The 12,504-nt window shown below is 42.2% G+C and overlaps 4 protein-coding genes across 4 annotated transcripts; 3 read left to right on the forward strand and 1 right to left on the reverse strand.

The window, feature by feature from the left end:
• Window positions 1–5: 5 nt before the first annotated feature.
• Window positions 6–5,870, forward strand: I206_104362 (uncharacterized protein; the record flags this gene model as incomplete). The annotated part of the gene is made up of 4 exons (XM_019155799.1): window positions 6–221; window positions 423–2,468; window positions 2,533–4,791; window positions 4,863–5,870. 4 exons carry the CDS (start codon window positions 6–8, stop codon window positions 5,868–5,870), a joined length of 5,529 nt encoding a protein of 1,842 aa, XP_019010757.1.
• Window positions 5,871–6,832: 962 nt separating this feature from the next.
• Window positions 6,833–8,370, forward strand: I206_104363 (uncharacterized protein; the record flags this gene model as incomplete). Its single annotated transcript, XM_019155798.1, has 7 exons — window positions 6,833–6,966; window positions 7,242–7,267; window positions 7,342–7,454; window positions 7,517–7,608; window positions 7,679–7,755; window positions 7,812–7,930; window positions 8,002–8,370. The coding sequence occupies 7 exons, from the start codon at window positions 6,833–6,835 to the stop codon at window positions 8,368–8,370; spliced, it is 930 nt and encodes a 309-aa protein (XP_019010756.1).
• Window positions 8,371–8,604: 234 nt separating this feature from the next.
• I206_104364 (methionine-tRNA ligase) lies at window positions 8,605–10,814 on the reverse strand (the record flags this gene model as incomplete). Its single annotated transcript, XM_019155797.1, has 8 exons — window positions 8,605–8,922; window positions 8,996–9,249; window positions 9,318–9,532; window positions 9,585–9,822; window positions 9,900–10,128; window positions 10,197–10,283; window positions 10,351–10,544; window positions 10,604–10,814. 8 exons carry the CDS (start codon window positions 10,812–10,814, stop codon window positions 8,605–8,607), a joined length of 1,746 nt encoding a protein of 581 aa, XP_019010755.1.
• A 317-nt stretch (window positions 10,815–11,131) lies between these two features.
• Window positions 11,132–12,488, forward strand: I206_104365 (prohibitin-2; the record flags this gene model as incomplete). Its single annotated transcript, XM_070202937.1, has 6 exons — window positions 11,132–11,336; window positions 11,407–11,489; window positions 11,560–11,649; window positions 11,710–11,765; window positions 11,894–12,378; window positions 12,439–12,488. The coding sequence occupies 6 exons, from the start codon at window positions 11,132–11,134 to the stop codon at window positions 12,486–12,488; spliced, it is 969 nt and encodes a 322-aa protein (XP_070059038.1).
• Window positions 12,489–12,504: the final 16 nt, after the last annotated feature.

The raw sequence follows: 12,504 nt of genomic DNA on the forward strand, positions 1-12,504 counted from the left end.
TGACAATGTATCCTGAAGCTGGACCATCTTCACGTCCCTCAACGTATTCAAGTAATTCTTCCGTTAATAATAATAAATTACCACCTACACCTGTTAATTCTAATTTACCTCCACTACCATCACGTTCATCGCGTTATGAAGAAGGAGGATATACTGAAAGAGAAAGGGAAGAAAGGATGAATATTAATAATAATAATGGAAATTATAGATCATCAGGAGAAGTGAGTTTCAAATTCAATTTCAATTGTGTATTTTTATTTCACGCTATTTCTAACAAAATGACCAATTGTTAATTTTAAATTCTTTCTTTTGTTTTTTCTTTTTTCTTTAACGTTCAAATCATCAATATAATCTTGATGACTCGTAATAAATATTATCAACGACAACGACAACGACAACGACAACGACGTAATCGTAAAAAGCCATCACGTTATCCTATTCCACCTTGGCAAAATCGTGGACCACCAAGAAATTCAAATGGATTTCGGCCAAATTCTTCTTCTGGACCTTCTGGTTCTGCATTAAGACCAAGATCTCATACACCTTCACCACCAAGGAGATTATATGATCGCGATAGAGATAGGGATAGAGATAGAGATAGAGACAGAGAAAGAGATTGGGATAGATTTGATGTTCGAGATAGATTAAGTTTAGATAGTCCTGGTTCATGGAGAGGAGGAAACAATGGTCCATCTAATGATTTACCTTCAAGAAGAGGATCTAATTTCGGTATACCTCCAAGAGATAGAGATAGAGAACCTAGTTGGTCTGCAAGAGATGATAGAAGATGGTCAGACAGAGATCGTGATAGAAGAGATGATTGGGAAAGAGATAGATTTAGGGATGAACGTGGACCCCCACCACCACCACCATCACAGTCTTCTTCAAGATATCCACCTGTACCACCACGTTCACCGCCTCCAATCAATCGATCACCACCTTCTCGCGGATCAAGGGTACTCAAAGCTCAGACTCCACCATCTTATTCCTCTAGATTGCCTTCCGGAGGTTCAACACGCTACCCTTCAAATAGAGAACCTTTTACTCCTCGAGAAAATAACACTAGAACTTTTGATAGGTCGGTTAGTGCAAGTGCTTCTGGTCCAGGTCCAACTTCAATGACATATGCCAATTCACGTCCAACTTCACCTACTTCCGCTCCAGGAGGAAGAATTTCAAGATCCCAAAGAGGTTCTTCTAGTCCAGTTGAATCAAAAAGACCAAGAGATATAGATATCACACCGATATCTGCACCTATTCCTCAAATCCCACCACCTAAAGCAAGTGGGAAACCTGAAATAGCCGAACAGGATTTAGAAGAAGGTGAAGTCATTTCACCGGTACAATCTACCAGAATACCTTCTTGGTCATATGATGATAGAAGTAGAAGAGTATCTTCACCTAGAGGAAGGGATAGATGGGATAGAGATAGAAGACCAAGAGGTGATTCACCTCCACCCCCCCGATCACCTATTTGGGAAAAGAAACGTAATTTGGATGATACGTGGAGTGGTAATGCTGTTGGAATTGATAGAAATCGAAAGAGGAGTTCATCGAATCCTGCTAAATGGATTGCGGTTGATTCAGAAGATTTACAAACCAAAGCTCAGCAAAGGAAATCTACTTCACCTAAGAAAGCTTTACAACCTGAAGAAGGCGAATTAGCCCCACCTTCTACTGACCCTCTAACTAAAGCAGCTCAACTAGAGAAAGTCGATGTAGTGATGAAAGAGGAGATTGTAAGAAATACACTCAAAAATGATCGACCACCCACTCCGCCTGTTCCACCTCCTACTACAATTTCGATTAGTGGAAATCTTCAATTACCTGACTTACCTTCTCGACCTGATACTCCTGCTTCTCCACCGCCTCCCGCCCGAACTCAAGCTCAGGGCTCACCCACAAAGTCCCCGCAGAAGTTAGGAGGTGTTGAAATGGCAACGAATGGACTTGATGGGGATGTGTCGATGGAAGAACCTGCAAACCTCCCAATAACAGCTCAAGGCGAAGAGGCGAAAGATCCATCGCCGGAATCGGAGAATCTTGATACGACGAAACCGTTGATCAAAGAAAGCGAAGTTCGCGGACGTATCGAGACTACTCCCCATACGGACGTAGATCCAATCGAAGATGATCAAAGGAAACAAGCACAGATGATAACGCCGGTGTTGATCAACGATGGTCCAACAATAGCAGCGTACACGAAGGAAGATTCGTTAATGGAGAACCTAGGGGAAAGTGGTACCTCTCAGCTACCGGAGGACGACAAGACTGCTCTACCTAGAAGCGAGCCTGTTCAAGCATTGGATACGAGACCTGAACCACGGCAAGCCAACGGTCCACTAATGGCTGCACCAGGTGAGGAAGTCTCTGCAGACAACCTGGCCCCCTTCAATGAATCCCCTACTTTGCCGCCCACAATTCCTCTTGTTGCACCTGCCGTACCAGTTGTGGACAACGTTCAGAATGTAAGTCTGGTGTATGTAATGATGAGGGTCTAATGCTCACAAGCTCACATTATCTGCTACTTAGGCGCTGAATTCTAGCCCCATTAACATGACTTCTCCTCCAATAACACAAGATGAGTCCAATTCCGGAGTAACACAAGTCAAATCTCCCATAAATACCCTTGCAACCGGCGATACACCTGCCAATCCAGCTAGTCCAGCGGCGCGACGTGTAACCATCGCTGAACGAAGAGCAGTCCATCTACCACCTACCAACGGTTCTTTGTCATCGCCATTCGCAGATGGAGAACCGCGAAAAGATCCCATGCCGACTGCTTACTCCACCTCGACCGACGCTGAAACCGAAGCTGGACCCAAGACCGGCGATATCGATGAAAATGACACTCTAATATGGGAAGATCTACCTGAAGAGATTAGACAAGCCAACTTGATCGCCGCTATCAAGTCGCAGCAACTACATAGCGACAAGGTCAACCTCAATCATATCGATATAGTAGCTTGGAATATCGCTGTCGCGCCTGAAGCCACTACTAGAGTGATCGCGAGAGACGACGAAGACCGGAATGACATGTCGAAACGAATCACATGGTCACTCCCTCGGCGACAACGGAAGGTTGCGCAACGGGTAGCTGCGGTCATATCAAGGGAGAAAAAGGATCAGGAAGCCAAAACAGAGAGATTGAAGAATGAATACCTGCAGCTTGATCAGGAATGGCAAGAGCATTGCGCTTTCTTAGACTCTTTAATGGAAGAACGTGGTGAACCCCCCGCGGAATTGTTCGCTGTGCCGGGAGCTCTGCCAATCGCTACACCCGGTCCGGTGGCGCCCACGACTCCGCTACCTGAAGAATTATATACCGTAAGAGGGAACAGAAGAAGAGGAGTCGGAGATGCTGTCAATACCGAAGCTGAATTTGAAGCGATCTTAGCTGGTCTAGCGGATACCGCTGCGAAAGATCCAACATATCGAGCGAACAAGACAACTGCCGTTGTACCGGATATGTTATCAGCAGAAGAGCGTAGACTAAGATATGACGATGATAACGATTTAGTGGAAGATCCTCTAGCGTTCTACGACTTCAAAGGGAATGCTGAACCGATTTGGACGGCGGAAGAACGAGCGATTTTCGTTAGAAGGTATATGGCCTATCCGAAACAATTTGGCAGGATCGCGGATGGAATACCAAACAAATCAGCTTCAGACTGCGTATTGTACTATTATCGTACGAAGAAAGAGGTGGACTATAAAGGAATGTTAGCTTCTAAAAGAGGTGGTGGAAAGAAAAAATCGATACCAATCAAGAAAGGAGGGAAGTCTGCCGCGCTACTGGCTGACTTGGACCGACAAAAGCCCACCATATCTGCCAACGAAATCAACACTCCAGCTAAAGGTAGGGAAAGAGAAGAATCAATCATACCCGGTACAAGTGCTCGAAAGGGTCGATCAACCGTCAATACTCCTTCCAATGAGAATGGTCCTTCGACAGGCGGTCCGGGAAGAAGGAGAAAGACCACAGCTGCTAGTATCTCATCCACAGCTAACAATGATGATGATGAAAGACTAGATTCCAACGTGACTTCTCGAGCGGGTAGTGAAGCCCCGTCTTCGATCACCGGGTCAAAGTCCAAGTTGAGGATGACTGTTAAAACGGCGAAACGTCCTCGAGTTAGCTCTATAACCGAAAGCCTGAATGGTCCACCTCGACAACCTACTCTTGCTTCAACACCGAGTGCTTCTGACCCTCTTGACTCATCAGTTACTACTCTTGCTACAGCCTTACCCCCAACTGCTACTCCTGCTGGCATCGTACCGATGATGCAGCCAATCGATTCTCAACCTCAAGATGCGGAAATGAATATTGCGCAATCCGAATTGTTACCCCCAGTCAAGCGCGCAGGTAAACGTCGTAAAGTACAAGCTGAATCGACTTCCACTTCGATTGATACTGTCAATCCAGCCGATCCAACTAGTACACCTCTTACTATCAATAATCCGTCCACTACTACTGGAGGGACACCTGGAGTTGAAGGCAATAAGCCGAGTAGAAGATCCGCAACAAACTCGTATTGGTCTGTGGAGGAAAAACGTAAAGTGAAAGAATTAGTACTTGTACATGGAGCGGACATTAAAGCTATCGCAGCTGAATTGAAAGGCAAATCTGAGAGACAAGTCGGGAACTTTTTAGAAGGTCACCGGACCGAATTAGTAGATAAAGATGGTCTTCCTATCTCTTTGCCTGTATCTACGCCTACATTGGGAAATATCAAAGCTGAAGATGATAAGAAAAGCCTTACGGGTAGAATCTCACCTGTATCTTCCATAGTAAGTTCAGGAGGCACATCCACCAATTAAAGCAGTTTGAGGACCAAGCTGATGGCGAGTGATACTCGTAGTCTGGTAGCGAAATCTTCCGCTCTGCACAACCGACTCGAACAATCTACGATGCGTACCCCTCCTACATGGGTCAAGATCGGTACGAACCTAGATTAGGAATGTTCCCACCCAGTCCGCCGCATGCTCCTCCCACCGCTACAGGATCCCTCCCTTTGAATAATATACCCGATTCGTCTCCGCTGAAACCAGTCTCGCGGACTGGTGGAATGAGGATATCAGCTTTACTCAACGATGATGGCCCTGCTTCAATTTCTAATACCGACAGGCGACCAGGAACCGCACACTCCAATCCTGATACCATCGATGCCGCGTCGGATGGGACAGTGGATGATAGAGACTATGACGGAATGACCAGACCATCACCCAGATCTATACCTCCTATCCCTTCTTCCGGTTCTTATGAGAGGTATGAACAGAACAGACCGGATCTGATCCGATATAGATCTTCCGCTTCCGTTCCTGCTCAAGCGACACCCTCCTATCCTTTAGCTACCTCTTCCTGGTCGAATGGTCCCACTCAATTAGCAAGGAATGATATATATAGACATCAGGAAAGAGCATCTACCACAACCCCTGTGCCACATATGTCACATAGACCTTCATGGTCTGAAGCGTCTCATCAATCTCCACATGCACCCCCACCCATCCCTCAAGCTCATCCTCATCCTCATTCTCATTCAACCTCGTATCCCCTGAGTAGATACGAGAATGCTCCTCCATCTGCTTCGCAACGACAATCCTCAGGATCCACTCAATATGAACACCGTCCTCAGCAATACGAATATCCTTCTGAAAGATCTTCTTATGCTCAAGAATACCCCCCATCCGCACATCATCATAACACATATGCAACTCACCACCATCAGCATCAACAACACCATTCGAATGGACATGAATTACCGCCTTTGAAAAGTGTTGGACCTCCTCCTTTAATAGGGACTAATTTCCATCAACATCACCAAGCGTCAAATTCGGGTGCCTCTTCAACACATCGTAGTTACGAGTAAAACAAGGTACCATCAAGGAGAATTTGGCGGAATGGTGTGAGCGGTTATGATCTCGTCGGTGCTTGTATGAGTGAAATCAACCCAAGCTGCTGCTTGTTGTACTTTATCATCTTTGTAAAATTAGTAATGTCAAGGTCAAATTGCGGAAATCATAAAGGTGTACATTTATCTAGTCACATGCATTTGTTCAGCTCCAAATGTCTCTCGATTAAATCGCTGATTTAAGCATGTAGATCCTGAGCAAGGAGGAGATCAATAGTGGATCGCAGTGATGTACAATGGGAATCTGTGATTCCAATCCCACTTTTAGCCTCTTTTGCAATAACCAAATCTGTATTCAATCGAGGTTTATTCGGTTTGACGAAGAAGCATAAAAGGATCCGAAGAGTGCCTTATCATTTTCACCCATATGACGATTTTATACTATTACTTCTGAGTCTTCTTCTCAATCACGTTGATCTACATACAGGCTCTTTATCTCTTCCGAATTGATAACCATCAAATAACAACAACAACGAGATTGCGTTAATCGCTTCTTTCATTAACATTGATTTGATTGATAACGGCATATTCGTTATAAGTCAAGGGCAAAATAAACGAACCGAGGATCATAAGATTTCGTAATTAGAGTTAAAAGTAACCCATCCGTAAACTCATTTTAACGAGTTGATTTTTAATCGTCATAATTACAATATTATACATACCAGAGCTATCCTCCTACAAATCGTTAATCTCCTTTTACTCGAATTCTCCATTCTTCGGTCTGTTATATCGTATTTTCAACGACCGCTGCACCCTCGTACCTACGAAAGGAAACTAAAGCACGGTATCAAGATTAGATTATCGCTCTATAGCCAATTTGGATACCTGAATTCGGGTGCTAGTCATCCATAATCTCATTTCGCGGAACAGACCATCCAAATTCAGTGAACGTATAGTTTAATTACATCAAGAAGATCAGAATGGCATCATCTTCCACATCTACTCAGCCAGAAATAGAAGAAGATGTTGAAACGATCTTAGCTAGTGGTCTTGCTACACCAACTAAAAAAGGTTGGAAAGGTACAATTGCTGTTGATATGGATGATGTTTTATGGTAAGTACTTCATCAGCAACATTTGCTATTTCATTTCAAGATCCTTGGTATGACTTTATTTATTATTTCTCGTATTCTCGTTCGATCGACTTTCCATAATTCATCTTTTTTTTTGGCTCAAATGAGAATTACGGATTAATAACGAGAATCCGGGAAGGCTTGAGGTACGATTTAGTGAAATTTCATCATGAGGCGTCGAGGTCTTTCACTCTCTACATCTTTTTATGTTATTCAATAGATGATAAACCGTGCTGATTATTTCATTACGATGATAGTCAAACGAATGCTACCATCGTACATAGTGAGTGATCATATGATTCCACCAATATCTAATTGTAAATTCAGATATTGATGCAAAGATGTGATGATAATTAGTGCACAATGAATTATTTGATACTCAACCACCATTGACATTAGCGGATTTCAAGAATTACTTGTATTGGATGAACAGGGGATGGGGAACACCTGAAGAAACTGTCGAAATGGTTGTAAGCATATCGACGCTTTTTCTCGTTTGAGAAATTAGCTAATACAATGTGTCGTTCAAAAGGCAAAGCTGTATCAAGCTGGATTATACATGAAAGCACCTCCTGTACCGGGAGCCAAGGAGAATTTACATCGTCTGAAAGATCTGGGCTATAAGTAAGTCTAAGAGCCGTAATCAATCATGTTATTCATACAGATTGCACACGCTGACGAGTGAGATTTATAGTTTGATAATCATAACGGCTCGTTCGGAAAATCAAAGAGCAGGAACAGAAGATTGGATAGCGAAATATTTACCTGATAGTAAGTCAAGTCTACTTATGAGATTTCAATGACTTATAATATAAATACAAATATAGTATTCGATGAAATACATTTTACAGGAGCATTTCAACATCTTGAACCTACAAAAGAAGAAAAAGAAGGTCATGTAGCAAGAAAAGCAGTTGTATCGCATCATAAACGATCAAAAGCAGAAGTGAGTTTTGCAACATGTATAGTCTCATTTTACGATTACTGAGCTTTTGACCTTTTTTTCTTTTCTGGTAGATAATACATTCAACTTCATCTTTATTTTTGATTGATGATTCTTCTGAAAATGCATTTGACGTAGCAAATTCAAAATATCCTCATGAAGGATCAATAAAAGTATTATTATTCGGAAATTATCCTTGGAATGCAATTATTCATGGAGATCCTTCTGATATAGAATCACCTTTAGAAAAAATGACATATTTTGAAAAATTAAAAAATAATAAATTAGAAGAATATGAAAATATACGTAAACACAAAATTGAAAAAAATTGGTTACCTCCTGGAGTTGAGCGTGTATCAAATTGGGAGAATGTTTTTGAATGGGTTGAAAGTTTCGATAATAAGAGGAGTGATTCACAATTAGATAAAGTGAATGATATATAATGTATCAACTAGTCATGTTCAAGACAAGCAGGAATCTTGCAACATTTAAATTGCTCATGAATAGACATTTGAGGAACACTATTGCACGTAATATTGTCTTCATTGATGAATCAGCTTTCAAAGCTGCCTTGCCATCGATTGAAGCCGCATAATGCATTACGTTAAACATTATATTTGATCTGTTGCAATACTCTATCACAATTAACAGTGTTCAATCGTAAATGATTTCATCGGTCATTCCGAAAGATTCGATTTCCCCCTTTCAGGTAAGGGGAAAAGATGTCCCTTTCCTTTCCATTCCTTACTACCTGATCTCAACCTATCGACAATTTCCTTGGTACTCAGAAGCACGTTTCTTGACGACCAATTCGCGTCTTTCCATGTTCTTTGATCGGGAGGGATACCAAGCCGATCTAAAGCTTCATTGGATTTAGTTGGTATTATAGGTTGAAGTAAAATGGAAGATATTCGAAGTGTATGATATGCGTAAATTATAGCTTTCGTTCCGTCTTCCGCAGACCATGGTGCCAAATTAGTGAATAGCTTATTCGCCTAAAGAAAGAATGAGTTAGACATCGTGATCTCAGATAGTGGGATGATCGGTGGGGGTAAAGAGAATACTCACCGCCGCAATTACTTCCATCACACTCGCACATGCTCCACTGATATTATAATTCTCCATCTTATTCTCAAATTCACCTTTTAGATTACTCAACAGACTATCTAAATCTGTATCTCTATCTTCAGAGTTAGGCGATGAAAAATCTAATTCCCTATTTGCTTTTTTCAACATTTTGTTACCCGATATACGTGATAGTAGATTACCAAATTGGTCTGCCAAAATCCTATAATGCACTTCTACTTGATCTGGTGCATAGTCTATTCAAACAAGTTCATATGGTCAGTGGATCCATCCTTGTCATTGTGTAACAGTCGACCAAGTTTACCTGCATCATCAGTAAGACTACCTCCAATTCTCATAAGATACCACCTCACACCGTCAACACTCCAATCTCTCATGGATTGTATAGGATCCACGACGTTTCCTTTAGATTTTGACATTTTTGATTTTCCCATTGTCCAGTGTGCATGAGCAATCACTCGTTGTGGTGGAGACAAAGAAGCAGAAGTAAGAAGAGCAGGCCAGTGAATTGCGTGAAATCTTGAATGAAAATGGTCAGCTAGATGACAAACAAGCAATTACGAGTGCTTACTTGGTTATGTCTTTGCCTACTACATGCACATCTGCAGGCCAGCCTGAAGTCTCCTTTGGATATCCAGTAACGGTTAGATAATTGATCAAAGCATCTACCCAAACATATATAGATTGTTCTGGATCATTTGGAACAGGTATACCCCATTTTACTCTTGATTTGGGCCGCGATACAGATAGATCCTCAAGATTGGATATTTGCGATAACAGATGTTGTCTGACTGAAGGAGGATGTACAGCTACATCAAATGCATGAAACAAGGTAAGCGGGTTCGTCACAGCTCTGATGAGGCAACACGCGAAAGACCTTACTCACATTCAGGCTTGGATAACCATTCCCTCAAGAAATCCTTATACGAGGATAACTTGAATTTCCAATTTGTTTCTTCTTCCCATATGACCTCGTTCCCACTTTCCAATGCTATCATCACTCCGTCTGATTCTCGCTTAACGACTTGAGATGCCGCATAGAACGATTCATCCGATATGGAATACCATCCTGAATGTGTTCCCTTATATATATCGCCGCGTTCGACCAATTTTCCCTACAAAACTCATAAGCTTGAGAGCGCAAAGAAGTACAAAAGCATTGGTGTATAATGGCATCACTCACCCAAAAATGCTCGACAGCTAATTGATGTCGTCCTTCCGTTGTCCTTATAAAATCAGTATTCGATGAATTCGCCAATTTAGCTAGATCCTACATAGCCCCATAAATCAGGCAATTATTACCTGGAGGTCTGCTTATTTGAGGTAAGACAACTCACTCTAAATCTCTCGGAGACATCATCACAAAATGCCTGCTCGTCTATTCCTCTGGCTTTGGCAGCCTGTTGTATCTTCATTCCATGTTCATCAGTGCCTGTTGCGAAAATGACTTTCCTTTCAGGATGGCGTAATCGAGAGAATCTAGCTAGGACATCTGCCAGTAGTAAAGAGTGGAGATGGCCTATATGAGGAGCTATTTGACAATTTATCAGTAGAAAGTTGTTGACGATTACACAGTCGAATAGTACTTACCGGCATTCACATAAAAGATAGGCGTTGTGATGTAAAAAGGTTTTGAAATTGATAGGTCGTCGACTGGAGTAAACAATGATGGTATTCGGGATGATGAGGCTTCTGAAGACGCAGTAGAGTATGGCTGAAGACTAAAAATCAGAGGTGGGCGAGCTGCTGTGATGACACGAGGACGACATGGCGCGAAAATACGGGGTATATGCCGGCGCATTACTATTGTTGATCCCCGTTGAAATGTAGAGGGGAATAGCTGTGTAGTGGTCTGGCTTTACTAGCATCACTTAGGCATCCAACCTGCTTTATAGACTGCATGAAATCTATGTACGGAACATTTCGAAAGATGAAAAGTGGAGGAAACAAATGAAACCACGTGGAACAAGTCATATGGCCGAGAACCTTTAAAAGGTTACGAAGCCAGCCAAATTCAAACCGATCGATCCAATTCTCATCCCATATTCTTGTAATTTTTCCTACTCATATACACCTATAGCATTCAATTACTGAACCTTCGAGACGATATAGAACAAGATGAACAGATCAGGTGGTGAAGCATTTGCAAAGTTAGCTCAACAACTCAACCGAGCACGGCTACAAGCTAGCGGCGGCGGAAGAGGTGGTTCAGGAGGAAGCGGTGGACAGTTCCCAGGTAGTCCAAAAGGATTTTTAGCTGGTGGTGGAGCTATCGCTGTATTACTTGCCGGTGGTATAGCTGTCAACTACAGTATATTCAATGGTCAGTGAAGGTTTCTCACCCCTTGGATAAATTGGCGAAACTTAATAGCTGATTTTGAATTTGAATTCAGTCGATGGTGGTCATCGAGCAATCAAGTATTCAAGAGTACAAGGTATCAAACCTGATATCTATCCAGAAGGTACCCACTTGGTCGTGTGTATTATCTCGATTATACAGTCACTTCTGATCCAAGACGATAAGCTAATATTGCGCCGCCGTCTAGTTACCATGGTTGGAATCACCCATCATATATGATGTTAGGGCCAAGCCAAGAAACATTGCTTCCTTGACTGGTACCAAGGATCTACAAATGGTACGCATCATCCGTTTCTACTCGAGAGTGTCATGACCTGATGCAGGCATGTTTGAATAGGTTAATATCACCTGTAGAGTCTTGTCACGACCTTCGGTTAACGATTTGCCAACTATGTGAGCAGTTTTTCCAATATCCCTCTGGCATCTGCTTGGTTGCTATACATATCCGCCTGCTTGTACTCATTCAGCAGAACCGTAATATCTATTGGATCCAGTATGCTGACCCAGGGTTCTTTATTCAGCTACCGAGAGCTCGGAACAGATTACGACGAGCGAGTTCTTCCATCGATAGTGAACGAAGTGCTTAAATCGGTAGTTGCTCAATTCAACGCATCGCAATTGATCACTCAAAGAGAAATGGTGTCTCGATTGGTTAGAGAAAACTTGACGAGGAGAGCAAGGAGATTCAACTTGATCTTGGATGATGTTTCAATCACGCACGTTGCTTTCTCACCTGAATTTACACATGCAGTAGAAGCCAAACAAGTAGCTCAACAAATTGCTCAAAGAGCAGCATTCTTGGTAGATCAAGCTATACAGGAGAAACAATCTATTATAGTTAGAGCTCAAGGTGAAGCTAGATCTGCTGAATTAATTGGTGAAGCCGTAAGAACAAACAAAGGTTTCTTGCAACTTAGAAGATTGGAAGCTGCTCGTGAAATTGCCGGAACTCTCGCTCAAAGTGGTAATAAGGTCATGTTAGATGCTAAGAGTCTGTTGTTGAATGGTGAGTACATCATCTTCGCATCAAGAAAAATGAGGAAAGCTAATCCCGTTGGTTATCAAGTTGCCGATGAAGATGTTATCAACTCTTCTTCGTTTTCGTCGAAAAAATAGTTGATCCATTACGGTG

Source organism: Kwoniella pini, chromosome 5 (genome assembly GCF_000512605.2).
Source record: "Kwoniella pini CBS 10737 chromosome 5, complete sequence".
NCBI classification, from domain to species: domain Eukaryota; kingdom Fungi; phylum Basidiomycota; class Tremellomycetes; order Tremellales; family Cryptococcaceae; genus Kwoniella; species Kwoniella pini.